At 47.1% G+C, this 24,085-nt stretch overlaps 2 protein-coding genes and 1 long non-coding RNA gene across 9 annotated transcripts; 1 reads left to right on the top strand and 2 right to left on the bottom strand.

Annotated features, from left to right (window-relative positions):
- Positions 1–287: 287 nt before the first annotated feature.
- On the bottom strand, positions 288–21,004 carry LOC309525780 (uncharacterized protein). 7 transcript variants are annotated; one of them, XM_082211323.1, is made up of 7 exons: positions 19,390–21,004; positions 5,986–6,154; positions 5,104–5,333; positions 4,536–4,709; positions 4,280–4,406; positions 2,605–2,688; positions 288–2,054 (listed from the first exon to the last, which is right to left on the bottom strand). In XM_082211323.1, exons 4-7 carry the CDS (start codon positions 4,608–4,610, stop codon positions 520–522), a joined length of 1,821 nt encoding a protein of 606 aa, XP_082067449.1. In that variant the 5' UTR covers positions 4,611–4,709; positions 5,104–5,333; positions 5,986–6,154; positions 19,390–21,004; the 3' UTR covers positions 288–519. The 7 variants fall into 7 exon arrangements, with proteins under 7 accessions (XP_082067449.1, XP_082067450.1, XP_082067451.1 ...); XM_082211324.1 differs by lacking the exon at positions 5,986–6,154 and having other exon boundaries at positions 19,357–21,004; XM_082211325.1 differs by lacking the exons at positions 5,986–6,154; positions 19,390–21,004 and adding an exon at positions 8,178–8,249.
- LOC309525788 (uncharacterized protein) lies at positions 13,405–18,819 on the bottom strand. The gene is made up of 3 exons (XM_082211347.1): positions 18,622–18,819; positions 18,345–18,471; positions 13,405–15,497 (listed from the first exon to the last, which is right to left on the bottom strand). Exons 1-3 carry the CDS (start codon positions 18,694–18,696, stop codon positions 13,966–13,968), a joined length of 1,734 nt encoding a protein of 577 aa, XP_082067473.1. The 5' UTR covers positions 18,697–18,819; the 3' UTR covers positions 13,405–13,965.
- A 289-nt stretch (positions 21,005–21,293) lies between the features above and the next one.
- On the top strand, positions 21,294–22,916 carry LOC309525856. Its single transcript, XR_014216551.1, has 2 exons — positions 21,294–21,380; positions 22,491–22,916. It is a non-coding gene; the product is annotated as an uncharacterized lncRNA (long non-coding RNA).
- Positions 22,917–24,085: the final 1,169 nt, after the last annotated feature.

Here is a 24,085-nt window from a genome sequence, read left to right as displayed (position 1 = left end):
TACCACTGTATGGGTTTTATGTTGCTGTTCTTATAACAGGGAGTTGGACTAGAAGATCGTTGGACTCCCCTTGACCTCTACAGTTCTAGGATTCTACAGCCAATCCTGCTTCCTAAACACCACTGTCGTGCTCCATTTCCCCCAACTCTGGATTCCCAATTCTCTCTTCAAAGACCAAACATCAACAGACTCTCAGCACATGTTCACTTTCAATGAGCACTCTACAGTAGCATTCTGCAGCACTAACAGTACATTGTATCTTTCATTACACTTACTATTATGAGACATTACCTCCATTGCTTTAATACATATATGCACAACATTCCATACAAACACCAGAGCAGCAAACACAGTACTTCATATTTCCCTCTATGGGTTTGTTGACATGAAGCACAAAGTGAACTCTGTGTGAAAAACTTGGCACACTCCATACATCCAAATGGGTTCTCCCCTGTGAGAGTCCATATGTCTTAATCAATAACTCCATTATAATTGAAACACATTCAACACTCCTTCCACTTAAACCATTGTTCCTCTGTGAGTTTGCTGATGTTTTCTGAGAGTTGCACTCTTACTGAAGCTCTTCCCACACTCCAAGCATTTAAATGGTTTCTCCCCTGTGTGAGTTCTAAGATGTATAGTAAGGTGTGAACATCGACTGAAGCTCTTCCCACACTCCATACATCTAAATGGTTTCTCCCCTGTGTGAATTCGTAGATGTGTTGTAAGAGCTGAACTCTGAATGAAAACTTTCCCACATTCCATACATTTAAATGGTTTCTCCCCTGTGTGAGTTCGTAGATGTAAAGTAAGGTGTGAACCGTGTCTGAAGCTCTTTCCACATTCCATACATTTAAATGGTTTCTCCCCTGTGTGACTTCGTTGATGTAAAGTAAGCTGTGAACATTGACTGAAGCACTTCCCACACACCACACATTTAAATGGTTTCTCACCTGTGTGAGTTCTTTGATGTACAGTAAGTATTCCATTGTGACTGAAGCTCTTTCCACACTCCATACATTTAAATGGTTTCTCACCAGTGTGAGTACGTTGATGTACAATAAGTACTCCACTCTGGCTGAAGCACATCCCACAATCCATACATTCAAATGGTTTCTCTCCTGTGTGACTTCGTTGGTGCACAGTGAGTTTTGCACTACAAATGAAGCTCTGCCCACACTCAAAACATTTATATGGTTTCTCCCCTGTGTGAATTCGTTGATGTAAAATAAGGCTTCCACTCTGACTGAAACACTTCCCACACTCTATACATCTAAATGGTTTCTCCCCCGTGTGAGTTCGTTGATGAATCGTAAGTTGTGAAGACTTACTGAAGCTATTTCCACACTCCATACATTTAAATGGTTTCTCCCCTGTGTGAGTTTGTTGGTGTCTAGTAAGGTTTCCTCTTTCTCTGAAACACTTCCCACACTCCATACATCTAAATGGTTTCTCCCCTGTGTGAGTTCGTTGATGAATCATAAGTTGTGAAGACTTACTGAAGCTCTTTCCACACTCCAAACATTTAAAGGGTTTCTCCCCTGTGTGAGTCAGTTGATGATTTCTAAGCACTCCACTATTGGTGAAGCTCTTTCCACACTCCTTACATTTAAATTGTTTCTCCCTTGTGTGAGTTCGTTGATGTCTAGTAAAGTGTGAACACTGTCTGAAGCTCTTTCCACAATCCATACATTTATATGGTTTCTCCCCTGTGTGAGTCCGTTGATGTCTAGTAAGATGTGAACACCGCCTGAAGCTCTTTCCACACTCCATACATTTATATGGTTTCTCCCCTGTATGAGTTCGTTGATGTACAGTAAGTTTCCCTCTTTCACTGAAGCTTTTTCCACACTCCATACATCTAAATGGTTTCTCCCCTGTGTGAATTCGTTGATGTACAGTAAGTTTTCCTCTTTCACTGAAGCTCTTTCCACACTCCATACATTTAAAGAGTTTCTCCCCAGTGTTAGTTTGTAGATGTGTACTAAGGTGTTCACTCACACTGAAGTACTTTACAGATGGCCCTTCAATATTCTGATTGCCTTCTCCATCACCTGGTTTAAAGTGGGGGATAGGGAAATATTGTTAGGATTTCAAGGAACAGAACAAGAGAACACACAGCAAGACCAATCAGCACCTTCTATTCTTTTAACATCTCCTGGATTCCTTCCTCTCCTATGTACCAAATTTATAGGAAAGGAAAGGAAATCTGAAAATTGCCTCAATAACTCCTAGTATCCAGTTCTACCTTCAACTCTCATGTAACACTGAGCACCAAGAGAAACCTTCTCTGATGAGGTGAGACATCTATGGCCCTCCAGATGTGGTTGGACTCTAAGTACCATCAACCCAAACAAAGATGGCCAATGACCAGGGATGATGGGAGTTGTAGTGCAGCCACATCGAGAGGGAGACACTTTCCCCCTCCTGTGAAAATGCTGCACCTCTGTATTCAGTTTTCTCCTTCCTCCTTGATCTGTAACCTGCACCAGGATGCTGGAAAAGATGGGCCCTCGTTCTGATCCAAAACGGCTTTTTAAATATTCCTACACATGAAAGGAGACATTGAAAGTTACAATCTCACAGCCAAGTGGAAGCATGTACCTCGCAATTTCTCCAGGACAACATCAGTGTACTTTTCTGTTCCAAATGACGAGATGAGCTCAGACTTGAGTATCAGAGTCCCTGCTATGTGGAATAAGTAAAATAGAAGTGTTGTTTATGTCATATGTAACTGTACAAATATTCAAAAATATTAATCTTGTGAAGTAAACAGCAAAGTATCTGGTGGCCCATTAAAAACTATTAAATGACATGGACCAGTAAACCTCATGCCATCATTATTATCCTATGAGTCTCTGCAGAGAGCAAAACCAACCCCTGTATATAGTGTTTATTGACCTGACTAAGGCTTTCGACACTGTAAATCATAATGCTCTGTGGACTGTCATTCTGAAAATTGGCTGCCCAGATAAATTTGTGAACAACATCCGGCTCCTCCATGGGACATTCGCAGAGAAACCAAAATGCTTGTTTACAAAGCTATTTTACTACCAATCTTACTATATGCTTGTGAAACATGGACCACTTATAAACACCATCTCCAACTCATTGAAAGATTCCATCAACGGTGTCTCCGAAAAATTGGGAAGATAGGAGGACTAATATCAGTGTACTAGAAGAAGCAAAGATTACCAGTGTTGAAGCAATGATTCTTCAACATCAACTTCGTTGGAGTGGTCGTGTTGTGCGGATGCCTGATGATTGTCTTCCAAAGCAACTACTCTATTCCGAACTTAGAAATGGAAAGCGTAATGCTGGTGGTCCACAAAAGAGGTCTAAATACTGTCTCAAGGCAAATCTAAAAAAATGTAGTGTAAACACTGACAACTGGGAAACACTGGCCTGCGAGCGCTCCAATTGGAGAACAGCCTTTACCAAATGTGTCATGGGCTTTGAAGACACTCAAACCCAGGATGCAAGGGAAAAATGTGCTAAGAGGAAGGCACGCTTGGCAAATCCACACTGTGATCAACTCCCGCCCGGAAACCAATGTCCCCGCTGTGGAAAGACGTGTGGATCCAGAATTGGCCTCCACAGTCACGGACTCATTGTTAAAACTGTGTTTATGGAAGACAATCTTACTCGGCTACGAGTGATCGCCAAAGAAGATGAGTCTTTTGTGAATTCATACCACAATATCGGCTTATGAAGAGTTGTCTACCGACAAATATACAGCATTGCTAGAAACTACATATTCAACATCAACTGCGTTGGACTGGTCACGTTGTTCGGATGCCTGATTATCTTCTTCCAAAGCAACTACTACTTAAGAATGGAAAGTGAAATACCGGGGGACAACAAAAGAGGTTTCAAGATGCTCTCAAGCCAAATCTAAAACAATGCAGTATAAGCACAGAAAATTGGGAAACACTGTCCTGTAAGTGCTCCAATTGGATAATAGCCTTTACAAAAGGTTTCATGGACTTTGAAGAAAGACAAACACAGGAGAAGAGGGAGAAACAAGCAAAGATGAAAGCACGTTTGGCAAAGGCTGACCGTAATTAACCTATGTCCCCACTGCCGAAGGATGTGTGGATCTAGAATTGGCCTCTATAGTCACTTATGGACACACCATTAAGACCGCGTTCATGGAAGACAATCTTACTCGGCTACAAGGGGTCGCCAAAGAAGAAAACACAACATGAATAAATGGCTCAAACAGCAGATTCACACCTTCAACGTCTAACAGCCAGGAGGAATAAAAATATGCCCTTACCTAGAGAGGCCACCATCTCATAATTCTCCTCCATGACTTCCTTGTGCAGAGCTCGTTGGCCAGGATCCAGCAGTGCCCACTCCTCCTCCGTGAAAAACACAGCCACCTCCTCAAAGGTCAAGAGGGCCTGGAAGAAGAAGAGGAAGAAGACAGAGCTTCTCTTAGATCCCCATCATCCCCACTCAACACAGAGGGAGGCTGGGTGGTCCCATCTGTGCCTCTTCCCTCCTACCTGCTCCCGTTGCTCTTTCCCTACCTGAGGAAGCTGCCTGACTCCTCTTTCCACTCCACCTTTAAGAAGAGGCCGTTCAGAGGGGGTCTCAGAGGCCATTGCGCTGCCAGTGGAAAGGACGGAGGAGGAGGCATAAACTGGGCCACTTCTGGGACTCTCTCAGCTGTTGCCACGATGCACTCAATGTAGGGAGCAGCTCTTTACGGAGAACAATGCAGAAATGATGATGATGGTAACAACAACAACAACAACAACAACAATCTATTGAATTTATATTCTACCCTATAACTGGAGGTCTCAGGGCGGTTCACAGAAAGGAGGGTTTATTTTGGGTGGGAGACATTTACACAGATAGCATACCTTTTAGAAATTACAAATACCTGATGTACAGATGGTATATAACACCAGTGAAACTAGCTAAGATGTACAAAAAAGCCCCACACAAATAATAATAAATGTTGGAAATGTAAGGGAAAAGAGGGTATGTTTTACAATATGTGGTGGGAAGGTAAAAAGTAAAACACTTCTGGGAAATGATTTACAATGAAAATTTAAAAAATATACATTTGAAAAAAGCCAGAAGCTCTATTACCTGATATTGTAGGTACATAAATTTATAAGAATGATAAAAACTTGTTTTTAGATGCGACCACTGCAGCAAGAATACTATTAGCCCAACGATGGAATCAGGAGGAAATGCCAACAAAAGAAGAGTGGCAAATGAAATTGATGGACTATGCTGAGTTGGCGAGACTAACGGGGAAACTTTGGAATCAGCAGGACGAGACTTTCCTGAAGGACTGGAAGAAATTTATGATGTATCTGAAAGACAATTGTAACCAATTAACATCACTTGTAGGGTTACAAGAAGTTTTGTAAGGAATTTTACAGATTACTGCGAAAAGGATTAAGAATAGTTGATGTAGGATTTGGACTTATGGCAAAGAGTATAGTAATAAAATGCAAAATGCTGGAAAATATGTGTAAAAACCAATAAAAATTATTTTTTAAAAAAAGAAATTATAATTACCAATATTAATAAAGTAATACTCATAAATTCTATAACAAATACAAAATCCAAACACATATTATGAAAAATATAGCAAGTGTTAGTGAAAACCAAATGTACTATGTACCCCAACTTTGTGAATGTTAACCATTTTTATAGATGAAAATGCTGATTTGAGATATCAGGGATTCATTCCCTTTGTTTTAGTAGCTGATTATCAGCTCATTGCTCAAAACTGGAAAGCTTTGGAACACTTGAGATTATCATAATAGGGACCAGCTCTCCTGTGGTTCCCTTCAAGGGAGTGCAGGCAGTGAACTGGAAGGATGTAATTCTTTCTACAGGAACTTTATAATACTATAAGCTGCATGAGTTTTTAGGGAACATTCAGCTTCGGTTTGTAAACTTCTAGGATCAAATCCCAAACTCTGAATGAAGCTTCACAGAAAGCATTACGGTCAGTACCTCTGCAGACCTCACTTTTCCTTTCCCCCGAACAGCCACCCAGGAAACCTGTTTCTGACCTTTTGATACATTTAGAATAAAGAAAGTAAGGGAAACTCTTAAACTATGGGCAGAATTTGCAGTCAGAGGAAAAGCAACACCTGGGGGGGGGGGCACCAGGGTGAAGAAGCTCCATCCAAGGGGAGAGGAAATATTTAGAGCACTCTATGCGCTAACATGGAGTGTAGTTTAGGGGACAGAAATAGGAAGTTCTTGTTGGGATTCGCAGGATACTGGATAAGTCTGCAGGCTTCAACAGGATGATGCAATACTCTGCTGGGTCAGAGTGACTCAGCAGGAGTGTGATTAGTGTAATTGGCTATCACCTGTTTTAAAAAGGAACGCCTGTTTAACAGGGTAGTGTGGTGGTTGTGCAGTAGTGTGGTGGTGCTGTGGTGGAGAGTATTTGTTTGTAAGTACTCTGTATGGACTGTTTCTTTTTGTATATAGCCTGTATATAGCTCACATTAAAAAAGGACTGCACAGAAAAAACCTGGAACTCTTAAGTGTTTTGCTGAAAACGCCGCGTGGAATACGCGACAGTTCTGTGGCTTATGGCCCCCTAGTCCTTCCTCTTAGGAACCTGTGTGTGTGTTTGTGTGTGTGTCCCCTTTTATCTTCCCTACACTGTGAGGAAGGACAGGAGGAGAAATAATCAGGGGGTCCAAAGAGGGCACAGGGCACCCCTCCTGAGCAGGGGGATGGGAGACAGGGTCTCCCTGGTGGAAGCCCAGCACCCAAACTGCAGGGTGGGGAACCTCGGACCCAGGGGCTGAATTGGCCCTCAAGTCACCTCTCTCTTTCTCTCTCTCTCTGGCCCTCAGGAATTTTCCCAGCGCCACACCCTCTTTCCAACACTTCCCAGTTGCCTCTTGAGGGGCTTTTGTGTGGCAGGAAAAAATCCCTGGAAGGCAGGCAGCTCCTGGACAAAGCTCAGTCAGCCCCATAGTCCCACCCACTTTGTCCTCTGGCCCTGCCCATTAATCTGGCTGTCATCCTGGCCCACCTTGCAGGGTTCTGGTGTGAGCATTGCCCAGGTGGTGGGCTTTAGAAGACATTTAGTGTTATAAGACCCTCCTGGCAACCTGGATGGGGACGAGGCCAGGCAGGAGCGAGGCTGGCAGCACCGGCAGAGAAAGTCCCTCAGCACCTCTGCGCTGGGCCAATCCTGCAAGGCAGGCCAGATCTCCCACCCCTGGGAGCTTTGATTCTCCTTTCCGACAAAGTCCCAAGAGGATGTCTGGAGAAGCCTCTTTTTGGAAAGAAAGAGCATCAAAATCTGCGGGGGGGGGGGGATCAGTTTCATTCCCCAAGACTAGCTGGGGGTCAGCCCCCTTCCCAAGAAGTAAATTCTGGTTTCTTTTGCTTCCTTCTCACATCAGCCTCTTTCTTACTCAGGAAGCTCCCTTGACATTGTCTATCTCTCACCCCCCCACCCAATTGGAAATCTCCCCCCTCTCCCCCAATCCAGAGGAGACTCTGTTCTCCAGCTGCTTCCACTTCCTCTCCCCTGCTTGCCCCCCCCCATCTCCGACCCACTGTGGCAGGGGCTTCAGCAGCAGATTTCGGAGGGGGGGGGCAGATCAGGGTCCTGGAGGAGCTCAGCCCCCCCCCTGCCGTCCAGCCCGGCTCCCTGACGCAGGAGGCACGATGGGGGGGGGGCAGCAGTGAGAAGGGAGATGGAGGGTGTTAAGCAGAGAGGAGCATCACGAGGTGGAATGGGGCTGCCCCCCCCTTTGAAAGGAGAAGGACTGACTTCTGAGTCAACATGCACAGGGTGGGGCTGCAAATCCCTTTGTAATTAATTAAGTTCCACTGGGGGGGGGCGCCCTTTTGTGGTTCGTCTCAAATGTCTTCGCCCCCCTCCCCCCCCCCACCATGGGAGCCTGGCTTGATCTCTGCGCTTCGAAAAGGATCTTGCAATGCAAACCCTGTTGGGGGAGGGGGACCCCACTTTGCAACAGGATGGCCTGCATCCAGCCCCCCCTCCATGATTTCTACAGAGAAAGGGCAGGCCCCCTCCCTGCTTTCTTTGCACCCCCCCCCCCGCAATCCTCCCGCCTCCTTTCCTAGCTGCCCTGTTTGTCGATTCAGGCAGAGGGAAAACAAATCCTTCTCCCCCCCTCCCCAAATAACCCCCCAATATGCGACACCTCTTTCTCCTCTTCTCCAAGTCCGCTTCTCTTCCTGGAATGAGGATGGAGACCCCTCCCCTCCAAATAGCCTTCCCCCCCCATAAAACCCCCCTTCCTGCCTCTCTAGGAAGCGGAGCTCATTGACCCAGAGGGAGGGGGCAGGGGCAGGAGATCCGCCTCCCCCTCCTTGCAAAACAGAAATTCCCTTCCCAGCCGGCAACCTCTATATTCCCGTTTATTTAGTGAGAAATTCATGGGTTCGATTTCCTGCGAAAGGCAACTTTCATAACAAGTGAGCAGCAAGACCCTTGACCGCAGGACCAAAGCCAAACCCCCAAAGATGGGCAAGATGGGGCATTTCTCTCCAGGGAGGGTCACCCCCTAGCTGCCTGGGATATTGCTCATGGTCATTCAGTGAAAGCCCTAACACCAGGGGTGCATTTTGAGGGGTGGTTGCTGTGTTTATGTCGAAGGACCAGAAGAGAGCTAACTTTGACACTTGAGAACACAACAAAGGCAGAACAAGACAAAATGCACTGGCAGAATCCGAGACCAGGGAGAAGAGTCGGTGGAAGAAGATTGGAAGAAATTTAAAGACTATTTACAGAAATACTGCAAAATTAATGAATGTTAGAATGATGTCAGAATGAAGTTAAGTAGTTTTAGCAGCAATGTTATAAAGGTGTATGTAAAAATGGATTGTTAACAGGTGAGAATCCAAAGTTATAATATATTAAGTTAAAGGATTAAGACAAAAACAAAGAGGGAAAGGAATTGCTGATTTAACTAATTGAATTGGAATACAAAAAAGGGAGGTGTGAGGAGGTCAGGGAAGCAAGGAAATGAAATGTAAGGCATGGAAAGATTCATTTGTATTTAAGTGTTTTTTTTTTAATCTGTATTTTCTACTTTTTCTTCTCTTTCTTTTCTTCTTCTTATCTATGTAATCTTTTTTTTGAAACCTTAATAAATATCATAAAAAAACAAAACAAAACAAAACAAAATGCACATCTCAATTATTATGGGACCCTCCTGCCAAGAGCAGAACATAGACGTTTATTGAGAGAACGTTTCTCCCAAAGTGCTAGAATGCCATAAGTAGTTTAGTAAAAGAACGGAAGATGTGCTATTATTGTATAATATCCCATGTCCACTTGGGTTGCGAACGTGATCCGTGAGGGATGCATGTTTGCAACCCGCAGCGTTTGCAACCTGCAGCGACGCGTCTGCACGCGCGGGATGCGATTCGGCGCTTCTGCGCATGCGCAAAGCGTGATTTAGTATCTGTAACCCGAGGTATGACTGTACAGTCGTACCATGGATCCCGAATGCCCTGGAACTCGGACGTTTTGTTTGCGAACGCCGCAAACTCGGAAGTGACTGTTCCGTTTGCGAACGTTGTTTTGGAACCTGAACGTCCGAAGGGGCTCCCGCGGCTTCTGATTGGGAAAGTTCAGCATCCACGCAGAACTAGGAGGGAGAGTGGTTTTTTTCCCATAGGAACTGGCAGGAGAGGGAGGAGGGATGTCATTGTCTCTCTTGCGTACCCTCTGCAGCTGCAGCCCAAAAGGAGCCCACGGGCCTCATCTTCGCCTGCCTGCCCAGGGCTGAGGCTCGTGGTGGAGGCAATCGCCTCATACCTTTCCTTGGCAGCCAGCTGACTGGCCGTTGGGCAATGCCAGTGGCCGGAGCAGGGTGCCTGAGGCACCTGCAACCCTAATATCCATCGTGCGAATGATGAGATTGATGCATTGGGCGTACATGCTCTATCAGAAGGCCTCGTATACAACCAGTGTCTAATTTAAGGTTTCTCCCAAAAAAGATGCATTTGACAGAATCTCCCTTTCCTTTGCTTGAAGAACAGGATATTTTAATGCCATGATAATCATTATCATGGGATGCGGGTGGCGCTGTGGGTTAAACATAGGAGCCTAGGGCCTGCCGATCAGAAGGTCGGCAGTTCAAATCCCGATGGGGTGAGCTCCCATTGCTCTTGCCAACCTAGCAGGTTGAAAGCACATCAAGGTGCAAGTAGATAAATAGGTACCGCTCCGGCGGGAAGGTAAACGGTGTTTCTGTGTGCTGCTCCGGTATGCCAGAAGCGGCTGAGTCATGCTGGCCACATGACCTGGAAGCTGTACACCGGCTCCCTCGGCCAATAAAGCAAGATGCCCGCCACAACCCCAGAGTCGTCCACGACTGGGCCTAACAGTCAATCCTCAGCAGGTAAAGAGACCCTGGTTGGCACCTGTCTGCTCAGGAGAAGGGGGCCTTTGGGGGTGAAGTCCAACTGTGGGCAGCTTGCAGCACCTGCTGCGGCTGCTTCAGGTCATGGGCAAATGCTAAATGCCGGCAGAGGGAGAAGCTCCAGATCAGGGGTCCTCAAACTACAGCCGACGGGTTGCATCCAGTCCACCATGGTCCTAGATCCAGCCTGCCCGTCCATTGCAGAACCCCGCCGTGAAGCCACTGTACCGGCTTTACCTCAAGTGCGGATGTGGCATTTGCCCGTTCATTTGAAAATGTCTGTAGAGGGGGAGAGAAAGGGTTAATATGTAGACCAATAGAACAGCCAGAGGCGGAGCCTACCTGCTTATAAAAGGGCTTAGCCCCAGGTTTTAGTTTGAGTTGGTTGGTTGGTTGGGAAAGGCAGTTGGCAGACAGTTGGAAATAGAGAGACAGTTAAATGCCGTTGGTTCTTGTGTGAGGGGAGGTAGAAGAGTTAGAGACAGGATAAAATAAGACTAAGAAGGCAAAGAATAACAGCGTTTGGAATGCAGCTAAAGTTTATTTGTGTTTGCAATAAACGACACTCTTCTTGGTTAACTTAAGAACCTGACTGAGACTAAGTGATTTACCGGGGAAGACCTGGTTGGTGGCAGCGGATTAGTGGTGTACGGGTCAATAGTCCGTGAGACGACCGGGGGCTCCGTACGAACGCCACAGCGGGGACTGACTGAGTGGGCAGGAAGTGAGGGGAGCAGCAGCAGCTCCTCCTGTGAACAGAGCGGCTGCAAAGGCGCCACAGGTGCCACGGGAGGAAGAAGCTCCACCACAAGCCAGGGGAGCCAGCTTGCCCACCCCAACCCCTGGTCCGCCCCACAGCTCTGCAGCCTGTCAGTACAACTTTGAGCTGATGCCAATGACTGGGCTCAACAACTGGTTCTGCCCCGACTGGGCTAGGCGACTGGAGAGCACTTCCAGAGACCTTCCACTCCTGCAAAGCAGGTCCAAGTGCACTGGACCCACAACTGTGAGTTGTGAGCACCAAACTCAGCAGAGTATGAACAACATGGCATCCTAGCATCTAGATATAAATCCCTTTCTTATCCTTTCACTTCACAAGGTTATTCCAGACTCAGCCAGATTTCTGTCCTCGAACCTGACTTTTAAGGTATTCATTTAGACACTCCCATTCCTTTTTCACTTCACTTTTTGGTTTTTGTCTTATTATATCTGTCAATTTGGCTAATTCTAAATATTCTGAAAGCTTACATAACCACTCTCCCCTAGTAGGTAACTGATTCCCATTCCAATACTTAGCCACCAGGATTTTTGCTGCAGACGTTGTGTATAAGAAAAAAATTGTTTTGTCTTTTGGAATATCATCATTTAAAATTCCTAAAAGGAATGCCTCTGGCCTTTTACTGTATGATATTCTTAGTATTTTCTTTATTTCTTCATGGATCTAGGGAGAGTTTTGAAACATTTTAATGACTTACTTCCACAGGTTTCTGCTTTTATGCTTTCAAAAAACAAAGAAGCAAAGGTAAAGGTTAAGGGTCCAGTTGTGACCGACTCTGGGGTTGCAGCGCTCATCTCGCTTTATTGGCCGAGGGAGACGGCGTACAGCTTCCGGGTCATGTGGCCAGCAGGACAAAGCCGCTTCTGGCAAACCAGAGCAGCACATGGAAATGCTGTTTACCTTCCCGCCGGAGTGGTACCTATTTATCTACTTGCACTGGTGTGCTTTTGAACTGCTAGGTGGGCAGGAGCAGGGACCGAGCAACGGGAGCTCACCCCAAGCTCAAAGATGCAGAATGGAAATGGCACCTTGCCTTTCTGACACATGTAACAGAGCTACTCAACAGTTTCAATGTTCAACTTCAAGGAAAGGGGAAGCGCATCTGTGATATGTTTTCACATGTGAAAGCATTTCAAGTAAAATTAGACCTCCTCAACTGAAGGAGGAAAACTTCTGCCATCTCCCCACAACTCAAAACCTGCTGGCGGAAAAACCAGCAGTTGCATTCCCACACAAAACGTGTGGATTTACTAGAAATGTTGCAAAAGGAGTTTCAAATTAGAATTAAAGAGCTTCACCTCCATGAAGAGAGCATAGAGCTTTCCCGGAACCCATTTTCTGTAGACATTGAAATTGTTGATCCGATTTCCCAAATGGAAATGGCCGAACTACAGAACTGTGACTCTATGAAAAACGCATTCAAATCAAGCAGCCTCACTAATTTCAATGCAGCTCTCCCCTCTGAGACATATCTTAAATCCCAGGAGCCATGCACTCAAAATTGCAACCATCTTTGGCAGCAGCTATGTCTGTGAACAGATTTCCCCCCGAATGAAACATCTGAAATCTCAAACCAGATCCAGACTAACTGATGAACACTTGCATCACTTGCTATGACTAGCAGCAACAAATATGGAACCAGATATTGAGCATCTCATTAGCCAAAACCAGGTCCATACTTCCCATTGGAATACTTATAAGTTGACGTTGATTAAAATCATTTTTCATTTTAAATATTGTATTGTTTTTCCTGGTTTTCTGTGCACTACAAATAAAATATGTGCAGTGTGCATAGGAATTCATTCATTCCCCCCCCCCCGTCAAATTATAATCCAGCCCGCAACAGTGGCTGAGGAACAGTGAACCGGCTCCCTGTTTAAAAAGTTTGAGGACCCCTGCTCCAGATGAGCTCTGCTTTTGGCCTCCTATACTGATAGCTCTTTCTACAGATTTCTGAAAGATGGACCAATTACGTGGGCACAGAGATTCCTCTCTCCACAGGAAAATGACGCTCCTGAAACCACTGGCAATGCCCACATTTCCCTGTGCCACCTTCCCTCCCCATATTGGTTCTTCCCCTCAGCACCTTCTTTATTCCAGCTGCCATTTGGGATTTTACCCCCTTTGCTGTTAATGAAGCCATGAATGAGAAGGTAAGGTAAAACAATGAATTTATAAAATACAAACAATGTAGGATAGTTTAAGGATTACTTTCCAGTCTTTCTGTGTTTTCATTGTTCCTTTATTGCAAGTATAAAAATGTGATTTATGCTGCTGTTCTTATAACAAGGAGTTGGACTTGACCCTTGGAGTCCCTTTCAGCTCCACACTACTATGATTCCAGAGCCAATCCTGCTTCCTAAACACGACTGTCGTGCTCTACTTTTCACAATTCTCCATTCCCAACTATGTCTGCCAAAGACCAAATATCAACCGAGTCTCAGGACATGTTCACTCACAATGAGTACTCCAGGGTCACATTCTGCACATACCTTACAGTACATTATATCTTTCATCATACTTACTATTATGAGACATTTTATTTGCTTTAATACATGTATGTACAGCTTTCCATACAAACACCAGAACATCAAATACACTCCATAAATTTACAATGAATTCCCCCCTTATATGAGTTTGCTGATATGAGGGACAAAGTGAACCCTATGGGAAAAACATGGCAAACTCCAAAAAACCGAAATGGTTTCTCCCCCATAACAGTCTGTGGTTGCTTATTAAGAAGGCCATTATAATTGAAATATTTTCCACACTCCATTCCATTTAAACAGTTGCTTCTCTGTGAGATCTTTGATGTCTTCTAAGACTTCCATTCCCATTGAAGCACTTCCCACAATCCATACATTTAAATGTTTTCTCCCCTGTATGAGTTTGTTGATGTCTTCTAAGAGATCCATTCTCACTGAAGCACCTCCCACAATCCGTACACATATACGGTTTCTCCCCTGTGTGAGTTCTCCAATGTATAGTAATTTGTGAACACCGTCTGAAGCTCTTTCCACACTCCTTACATTTAAATGGTTTCTCCCCTGTGTGAGTTCGTTGATGAATTCTAAGATTTCCACTACAACTGAATCTCTTTCCACACTCCATACATCTAAATGGTTTCTCCCCTGAGTGAGTCCGTTGATGTATTCTAAGATTTCCACTACGACTGAAGCCCTTCCCACACCTCATACATTTAAATGGTAACTCACCAGTGTGAGTTCGTACATGTGTTGCAAGATCTCCCCCCTGACTGAAGCTCTTTCCACAAACCATACACTTATATGGTTTCTCACCCGTGTGAGTTCGTTGATGTTTAGTAAGTGTTCCATTGTGACTGAAGCTCTGTCCACACTCTATACATTTAAATGGTTTCTCCCCAGTGTGAATCCGTTGATGTATTCTAAGAGTTCCACTCTCACTGAAGCTCTTTCCGCACTCCATACACTTAAAAGGTTTCTCCCCTGTGTGAGTTCGGTGATGTGTAGTAAGGTGTGAAGACAGTCTGAAGTTCTTTCCACACTCCATACATCTAAATGGTTTCTGCCCTGTATGAGTTCGTTGATGTACTGCAAGAGCTCCACTCTGACTGAAACCCTTCCCACAAATACATTTAAATGGTTTCTCCCCAGTGTGACTTTGTTGGTGCACAGTGAGTCTCCCACTACAAATGAAGCTCTTTCCACACTCCAAACATTTATATGGTTTCTCTCCTGTATGAGTACCCTGATGCAGAGTAAGGCTTCCACTTGCACTGAAGCACTTTCCACAAACCATACACTTATATGGTTTCTCACCCGTGTGAGTTCGTTGATGTCTAGAAAGGATTCCACTCTGACTGAAGCCCTTCCCACACTGCATACATTTAAATGGTTTCTCCCCAGTGTGAATCCGCTGATGTCTTCTAAGAGTTCCACTTGCACTAAAGCTCTTTCCGCACTCCATACAATTAAAGGGTTTCTCCCCGCTGTGAGTTCGTTGATGTACAGTAAGTTTTCCACTCTCACTGAAGCTCTTTCCGCACTCCATACATTTAAAAGGTTTCTCCCCTGTGTGAGTTCGTAGATGTATAGTAAGGTGTGAACACAGGCTGAAGCTCTTTCCACACTCCATACATCTAAATGGTTTGTTCCCTGTGTGAATTTGTTTATGTACAGTAAGGTTTCCATTTTTACTGAAGCTCTTTCCGCACTCCATGCATTTAAAAGGTTTCTCTCCTGTATTAGTTTGTAGATGTGTGCTAAGGTGTTCACTCACACTTAAGTACTTTACAGATGGCCCCTCAAAATTCTGATTGCCTTCTTCTTCACCTGGTTTAAAGTGGGGGATAAGAAAATATTGTTAGGTATTCGAGCAAGAGAACTTAACACGCAACAAGACCACATCTGGAGGGCCATACATGCCTCACCTCAGCACAGAAGTTTTCTCTTGGTGCTCAGTGGGAGTTGAAGGTTCAGGTAGGTAGCCATGTTGGTCTGACGCAGACGAAATATATATTAAAAAAAATTAAAAAAATGTCCAGTAGCACTTTCCCTTCTTTTAACACCTCCAGCATCCCTCCCTCTCCTATGTACCACATTTTTAGGAAAGGGGGGGGAACCTGAAAATAGTCTCAAGAACCCTTAGTATCCAGTATTCTAGTATCTAGTATTCAACTCCCATACCAAGAACAAACTTAGTTGGTCTCTAAGGTGCTACTGGACAATTTTTTAAAAATTTTTAATATATATTTCGTCTGGCTACCTACCTGAACCTTCAACTCCCACTGAGCACCAAGAGAAACCTTCTATGCTGAGATGAGGCATCTATGGCCGTCAAGATGTGGTTGGACTCATCAACCCAAGTAAAGATGGCCAATGACCAGGGATGGCGGGAATTGTAGTGCAGCCAAATCTGGAGGGACACCTTTCTCCATCTTCCCCCTCCTGTGAAAATGCTATACTGTTTTTTCTTTCCTCCTTGATCGGTAATATCTTGCTGATACATTCCAACCAGCTGTACACATCACCTAAACCTGCACCAGGATGCTGGCAAAGATTGGCCTTTGTTCTGATCCAAAAGGGCTCTTTTTATATTTGTACACACTGAAAGGAGACATACAAAAGTACAGCCTCACAGCAAAGTGGGAGTATGTACTCTGAATTGGTCCAGGACAACATCCCTGTATTTTTCTGTTCCAAACGAGGAGATGAGCTCAGACTTGAGTATCAGAGTCCCTGCTATGTGGAATAAGTAAAACAGAAGTGTTGTGTCAGGGGTTCAGGAGCAGAGACGCAGAGAAGGGAGGAGACAGAGAGCGAGGGGGAGGAATACGAAGGAAGGATGAGTGGGGATGACGACCCGAGACCACCGAGCCTGTCCAGTGAGTCCGAGGATTCCCAGAAGGGAGCGCCAGCGGTCAGAGCAAGGGGGGAAAGCAGGGGGACACCCCAGGAAGAAGGGGCCAGAGAGGGATCAGAGAGCAGCAGCTGGAGATCGGGACCCACGTGCCCAGCTGGGAGCAGCGGGGAGAAAGGGGACCAGACATCGGGTTCCGGAGGCTTTCAGCAGGAGGGAGGGCATGAGTCAGGAGTAGTCACGCCCACCTCAGGGAGCGACGAAACGGTCAAGAGGAAGGTAGAAAGTTGGGCGCGCGCGCCAAGTTCAAATGCAGCGGAAGCTGGCGCAGTGAGCAGCCCGGAGAGTGAGCCAGGTCCCAAAGCCCGCCGCAAGGAGGCGGAAGGGTCCGGGGGGTCCGCGTCAGAAGAGAGTAGGAAGGAAGAGACCCCGGGGGGCAGAAGGACCCAGAGACGGAGGGAAAGGCGCAGGAGGTGGAGCAAGGCTAGGGTATTAAGCTGGTGTGCTAGAGGCGGAGACTCAGACGGGTCTTCGCCGGTCTGACATAGAAGACGTAGGGCTGCATATTGCAGTTCGAAAATGGAACCTGTAACCCAATAAAGACTCTTTTAACGTGAACGCTGGCTAACGTGGTCCTATGTGAGCTGGGACTGGGTAGCAGCCCTGACATGTTGTTTATGTATATGTGACTATAAAAATATACAAAAGTATTAATCTTTTGAAGCAAAGACAGCAAAGTATCTGGTGGCCCATTAAAAGTTGATAAATGACACTGACCAGCAAACCTCATGCCACCATTATTAACCTGTCAGTCTCCCTGTAGATTTTACATAGGTTTTAGGGGGAAATTCATACCACAATTTCAGCTTATGAAAAGTTACCTACTGACAAAAGTACAGAATTACTATAAACTACAATCTTCAACATCAACTTCGTTGGACTGGTCATGTTGTTCAGATGCCTGATTATCATCATCCAAAGCAACTACTCTATTCCCAACTTAAGAATGGAAAGGGAAATATCGATGGACAACAAAAGAGGTTTCAAAATGCTCTGAAGGCAAATCTAAATACATGAAGTAAAGGTAAAGGTACCCCTGCCCGAACGGGCCAGTCTTGACAGACTCTGGGGTTTGTGCGCCCATCTCACTCAAGAGGCCGGGGGCCAGTGCTGTCCGGAGACACTTCCGGGTCACGTGGCCAGCGTGACAAAGCTGCATCTGGCGAGCCAGCGCAGCACACGGAACGCCGTTTACCTTCCCGCTGGTAAGCGGTACCTATTTATCTACTTGCACCCGGGGGTGCTTTCGAACTGCTAGGTTGGCAGGCGCTGGGACCGAGCAGCGGGAGCGCACCCCGCCGCGGGGATTCGAACCGCCGACCTTTTGATCGGCAAGCCCTAGCGCTGAGGCTTTTACCCACGGCGCCACCCGCGAAGTACAAGCACAGAAAATTGGAAAAACTGGCATGCGAGTGCTCCAATTGGAGAAAAGCCTTTACCAAGGCATAATGGACTTTGAAGAAGCACAAGCTCAAGACGAAAAGGAGAAACAAGCTAAGAGGAAAGCACGTTTGGCAAACCCTCACTGTGATTAACTCCCTCTGGGAAACCTATGTCCCCACTGCCGAAGGATGTGTGGATCCAGAATTGGACTCCACAGTCACTTATGGACACACTGTTAAGACCGTGTTCATGGAAGACAATCTTATTCGTCTACGAGGATTTGCCAAAGAAGAAGACACGGAATGAATAAATGGCTCAAATAGGAGATTTACTCTTTCAATATTTAGCAGCCAAGAGGGATAAAAATCTGCCCTTACCTAGAGAGGCCACCATCTCATAATTCTCCTCCATGACTTCCTTGTGCAGAGCTCGTTGGCCTGGATCCAGCAGAGCCCACTCCTCCTCCGTGAAAAACACAGCCACCTCCTCAAAGGTCAAGAGGGCCTGGAAGAGGAGGAAGAAGAGGAAGAAGAGGAAGAGGAAGAAGACAGAGCTACTCTTAGATCCCCATCATCCCCACTCAACACAGAGGGAGACTGGGTGGTCCCATCTGTGCCTCTTCCCTCCTCCCTGCTCCCGTTGCTCTTTCCCTACCTGAGGAAGCTGCCTGGCTCCTCTTTCCACTCCAAATCTAAGAAGAGGCCGTTCAGAGGCGGTCTCGGAGGCCATTGCGTTGCCAGTGGAAAGGACGGAGGAGGAGGCGGAAACAAGGCCACTTCCAGGACTCTCTCAGCTGTTGCCACGATACACTTCAATGCAGGGAGCAGCCGTTTTAGGAGAAAAATGAAGACGAAATAATAATAATAAGAATTGATTGAATTTATATGCCGCCCTATACCCGGAGGTCTCAGGGCTGTTCAAAGAAAGGCAGATTTAATTAGGGTGGGAGACATTTACACAGATAGCATACCTTTTATAAATTACAAATACTGTGGTACCTCGGGTTACAGATGCTTCAGGTTACAGACTCCGCTAACCCAGAAATAGTAATTTGGGTTTAGAACTTTGCTTCAGGATGAGAACAGATATTGCACAGCAATGGCGCGGCAGCAGCGGGAGGCCCCATTAGCTAAATTCGTACCTCAGGTTAAGAAGTTTCAGGTTAAGAATGGACCTCCAGAACGAATTAAGTTCTTAACCCAAGGTACTAATGCTCATAAATTCTAATTACAAAGCCAGAGAACTGGAAGGATGTAATCCTTTCTACAGGCACTTTATAATAATAGAAGCTGCCTCAGTCTTTAGGGGACATTCAGCTTCGGTTTGGAAAGTTCTGGGATCAAATCCCAAACTCTTAATGAAGCTTCACAGAAAGCATACGGTCAGTACCTCTGAATACCTCGCTTTTCCTTTCCCCCAAACAGCCACCCAGGAAGAGTAGATGGAAATATTTAGAGCACTCTATGCGCTAACATGGATTGTAGCTTAGGGGACAGAGATATGAAGTTCTGTGGCTTATGGCCCCTTAGTCCTTCCTCTTAGGAACCTCTCTCTCTCTCTCTCTCTCTCTCTCTCTCTGTCCCCCTTTTATCTTCCCTACACTGCAAGGAAGGACAGGAGGAGAAATAATCAGGGGGTCCAAACTGGGCACAGGGCACCCCTCCTGAGCAGGGGGATGGGAGACTGGGTCTCCCTGGTGGAAGCCCAGCACCCAAACTGCAGGGTGGGGAACCTCACACCCAGGGGCTGAATTGGCCCTCAAGTCACCTCTCTCTTTCTCTCTCTGGCCCTCAGGAACTTCCCCAGCGCCACACCCTCTTTCCAACACTTCTCAGCTGCCTCCTGAGGTTTTTCTGTGGGGCTGGGAAAAATCCCTGGAAGGCAGGCAGCTCCTGGACAAAGCTCAGAGTCAGCCCCATAGCCCGACCAACTCTGTCCTCTGCCTCGCCCATCAATGGAAAGTGGCCCCTGGAAGGCTGCTCAGGAGCGAAAATGGCCCTCAGGCTGGATAATGGTCTCCACCCCTGTTCCAAACACAGAACAGGCTGTCATCCTGGCCCACCTTGCAGGGTTCTTGTGTAAGCATTGCCCAGGTGGTGGGCTTTAGAAGACCTTTAGTGTTAGAAGACCCTCCTGGCAACCTGGATGGGGACAAGGCCAGGCAGGAGTGAGGCTGCCAGAAAAGGCAGAGAAAGTCCCTCAGCACCTCTGCGCTGGGCCAACCCTGCAAGACAGGCCAGATCTCCCACCCCTGGGACCTTTGACTCTCCTTCCCGACAAAGTCCCAAGAGGATGTCTGGAGACGCCTCTTTTTGGAAAGAAAGAGCATCAAAATCTGCAAGGGGGGGGGGATCAGTTTCATTCCCCAAGACTAGCTGGGGGGCCTCCCCCTTCCCAAGAAGTAAATTCTGGTTTCTTTTTGCTTCCTTCTCCCATCAGCCTCTTTCTTACTCAGGAAGCTCCGGAGGCCGATTTCCCTTGACATTGTTCACTTCTCTCACCCCCCCCCCCAAATCTCCAGCTGCTTCCACTGCACCAAAACAGACTTCCTCTCCCCTGCTTGCCCCCCCATCTCCGCCCCACTGAGGCAGGGGCTTCAGCAGCAGATTTCGGAGGGGGGAGCAGATCAGGGTCCTGGAGGAGCTCAGCCCCCCCTCCCGCCCAGACCAGCTCCCTGACGCAGGAGGCACGATGGGGGGGGGGGCAGCAGTGAGAAGGGAGATGGAGGGTGTTAAGCAGAGAGGAGCATCACTAGGTGGAATGGGGCTGCCCCCCCCCTTTGAAAGGAGAAGGACTGACTGCTGAGTCAACATGCACAGGGTGGGGCTGCAAATCCCTTTGTAATTAAGTTCCCCTGGGGGGGCACTCTTTTGTGGTTCGTCTCAAGTGCCTCCCCCCCCCCACAGAGTCCCCCCACCATGGGAGCCTGGCTTGATCTCTGCGCTTCGAAAAGGATCTTGCAATGCAAACCCTGTTGGGGGAGGGGGACCCCGCTTTGCAACAGGATGGCCTGCATCCAGCCCCCCCCTCCATGATTTCTACAGAGAAAGGGCAGGCCCCCTCCCTGCTTTCTTTGCACCCCCCCCCGCAATCCTCCCGCCTCCTTTCCTAGCTGCCCTGTTTGTAGATTCAGGGAGAGGGAAAGCAAATCCTTCTCCCCCCCAAAATAACCCCCCCAATATGCGGCACCTCTTTCTCCTCTTCTCCAAGTCCGCTTCTCTTCCGGGAATGAGGATGGAGACCCCTCCCCTCCAAATTGCCTCCCCCCCAAAAAAAAATAACTTCCTGCCTCTCTAGGAAGCGGAGCTCATTGACCCAGAGGGAGGGGGAGGGGCAGGAGATCCGCCTCCCCCCCCTCCCTGCAAACATGAATTTCCTTCCCAGCCGGCAAGCTCTACATTCCCGTTTATTTAGTGAGAAATTCATGGGTTCAATTCCCCGCAGAGGCAGCGAAGGGCGACCCCCCCCCCGCATTTCTGAAAAGCCGCCTCCTGGAAAGGGGTTTAGAGCAGTAACTTAAAGGCAACCCTAAATGGTGGTCCAGTGTCGTTTCAGTGCGTGCCTTTTGTAAAAAGAGGGAGCTGATGGAGAAATAAAAAAATTCCTTCCAGTAGCACCTTAAAGACCAGCTAAGTTAGTTCTTGGTATGAGCTTTCGTGTGCATGCACACTTCTTCAGATACACACAGTGTGCATGCACATGAAAGCTCATACCAAGAACTAACTTAGTTGATCTTTAAGGTGCTACTGGAAGGAATTTTTTTATTTTGAGTGGCGCTGTGGGTTAAAGCCTCAGCGCCTAGGGCTTGCCGATCGAAAGGTCGGCAGTTCGAATCCCCGCGGCGGGGTGCGCTCCCGCTGCTCGGTCCCAGCGCCTGCCAACCTAGCAGTTCGAAAGCACCCCCGGGTGCAAGTAGATAAATAGGTACCGCTTACCAGCGGGAAGGTAAACGGCGTTCCGTGTGCTGCGCTGGCTCGCCAGATGCAGCTTTGTCACGCTGGCCACGTGACCCGGAAGTGTCTCCGGACAGCGCTGGCCCCCGGCCAATAGATGTGAGATGGGCGCACAAACCCCAGAGTCTGTCAAGACTGGCCCGTTCGGGCAGGGGTACCTTTACCTTTACCTATGGCAGACCAACACGGCTCTGATGGAGAAAGTTAGGCTTTGTTATGTTTTCAGGGAGGGGGGGGTGCAGCTCAGTGGTAGAGCATTTGCTTTGCATGCAGGAGGTCTCGGATTCCCACTTTCGCGTTTGGTGGGGGTGTACCATGGTCCATGACTTCTGGGGAAGAGGTTTTTATCAGACCTCCAAAATCTCTAAACAATCTATCCGTCCTTAATCATCGCTTATCTTATTATAAGCATTGTTGTTGTTTAGTCGTGTCCGACTCTTCGTGACCCCCTGGACCAGAGCACGCCAGGCACTCCTGTCTTCCACTGCCTTCTCTTCTCTTCCATATTTATATATTTGACCCCTTATTCTACACTTCAATCTAAAGAATTAATTTCCTTTCTGTTCACAGCAGCTAGACTACAGTTATTGCCCATGATGGAAGGAAACCTCTAAAAGGGCAATAGAAGCTTGGATTAATAACATCTGGACCATTACTCTGTCACAACGCCTCACATGCCATTACTGTCTCATCAAAGGTATCTCCAAAAAAGATACCTTTGACACAGTCTGGTCTCCCCTTTTCTCCCTTGATTGAAGAACAAAAAGGATATTTTAATGCCACCACCACCATCATCTCAGAGGTATTTGTGGAGGGGATATTATGATTGGAAGTGTCTAGCCAAGCGGATCAGTAGTTGGGCTCCTATTAAGGGTGTTGGGGGAGCCAACATGACCGTGATGTGGGATTGAGGACTGGAGTGGTCATTCTGTGATATTATGGCAGTGGACAAAGCTGTATTTACTTTGAAGAAATGAATATTATTGTTTTAATAAAGGTCTCAAATTCAATGCTTTGCATGCAGGAGGTCCCAGGTGAAATCCTTGTCAGGCAAAGAGACCCCTGTTGGCATCCGTCTGTCTTGGGAGGCGATGGAGGAGGGGGCCTTTGGGGGTGAAGTCCAACTGTGGGCAGCTTCCAGGACCTGCTGTGGCTGCTTCATGTCAGGGGCAAATGCTCAATGCCGGCAGAGGGAGAAGCAGCTCCAGATGATCTCTGCTTTCAGCCTCCTGTACTGCCTGCTCTTTCTACAGATTTCTGAAAGATGGGCCAATTACGGGGGCACAGAGATTCCTCTCTCCGCAGGGAAATGACTCTCCTGAAACCACTGGCAATGCCCACATTTCCCTGTGCTACCTTCCCTCCCCATATTGGTTCTTCCCCTCAGCACCTCTTTTAGTCTGGCTGCCACCATGGAACTTTGTCCACTTTGCAGTTTAGTGTCAGGGGCTGGTCTGAATCGGAGGACTGGGGAATGCAATTTCAGGAAGATCAGCTTGTAACAGAAGGAGAGGAGAGGGAAGTCCCCCCCCCCCGCCCTTCCAGAGTTTCACAATGCAGAGAGACAGGCAGATTCAGAGGCTGCACAGTTGAGACAGGAGCTACCCAGCTTTGAGATAGTAGCTAGGAAACAGAAAGGAGGGAAGCAGCTGGGTGATACATCAATCAGAACAAAGGAGAAGCTCCCTTTCCATGGAGGCGCAGATTGCAGCTATAACAAAGGCGGCATTTTTCCATCTCCGCCAAGCTAAGCAGTTGGCCCCTTATCTCTCTCGCCCAGACCTAGCCACTGTGATCCACGCGACGGTCACCTCCAGACTGGATTATTGTAACTCGCTATACGTGGGGCTGCCCTTGAGACTGACCCAGAAACTCCAGCGGGTGCAGAATGATGCAGCGAGACTCCTTACGAGGTCTTCGCTGTGAGATCACATTCACCCAGTGCTACACCAGCTGCACTGGCTCCCGGTGGAGTACAGGATCAGGTTTAAGGTGCTGGTTTTAACCTTCAAAGCCCTATACGGCCTAGGACCCTCGTACCTACGGGACCACCTCTCCTGGTATGCCCCACAGAGAAACTTACGGTCTTCAGATAAAAACATCTTGAAGGTCCCAGGCCACAGGGAGGTTAGGCTGGCCACAACTAGAGCCAGGGCTTTTTCGGC

Source organism: Podarcis vaucheri, assembly GCF_965113315.1.
Source record: "Podarcis vaucheri genome assembly, chromosome: 2".
Lineage (NCBI taxonomy): Eukaryota > Metazoa > Chordata > Lepidosauria > Squamata > Lacertidae > Podarcis > Podarcis vaucheri.
This window is presented reverse-complemented; position numbering and strand designations above follow the sequence as displayed.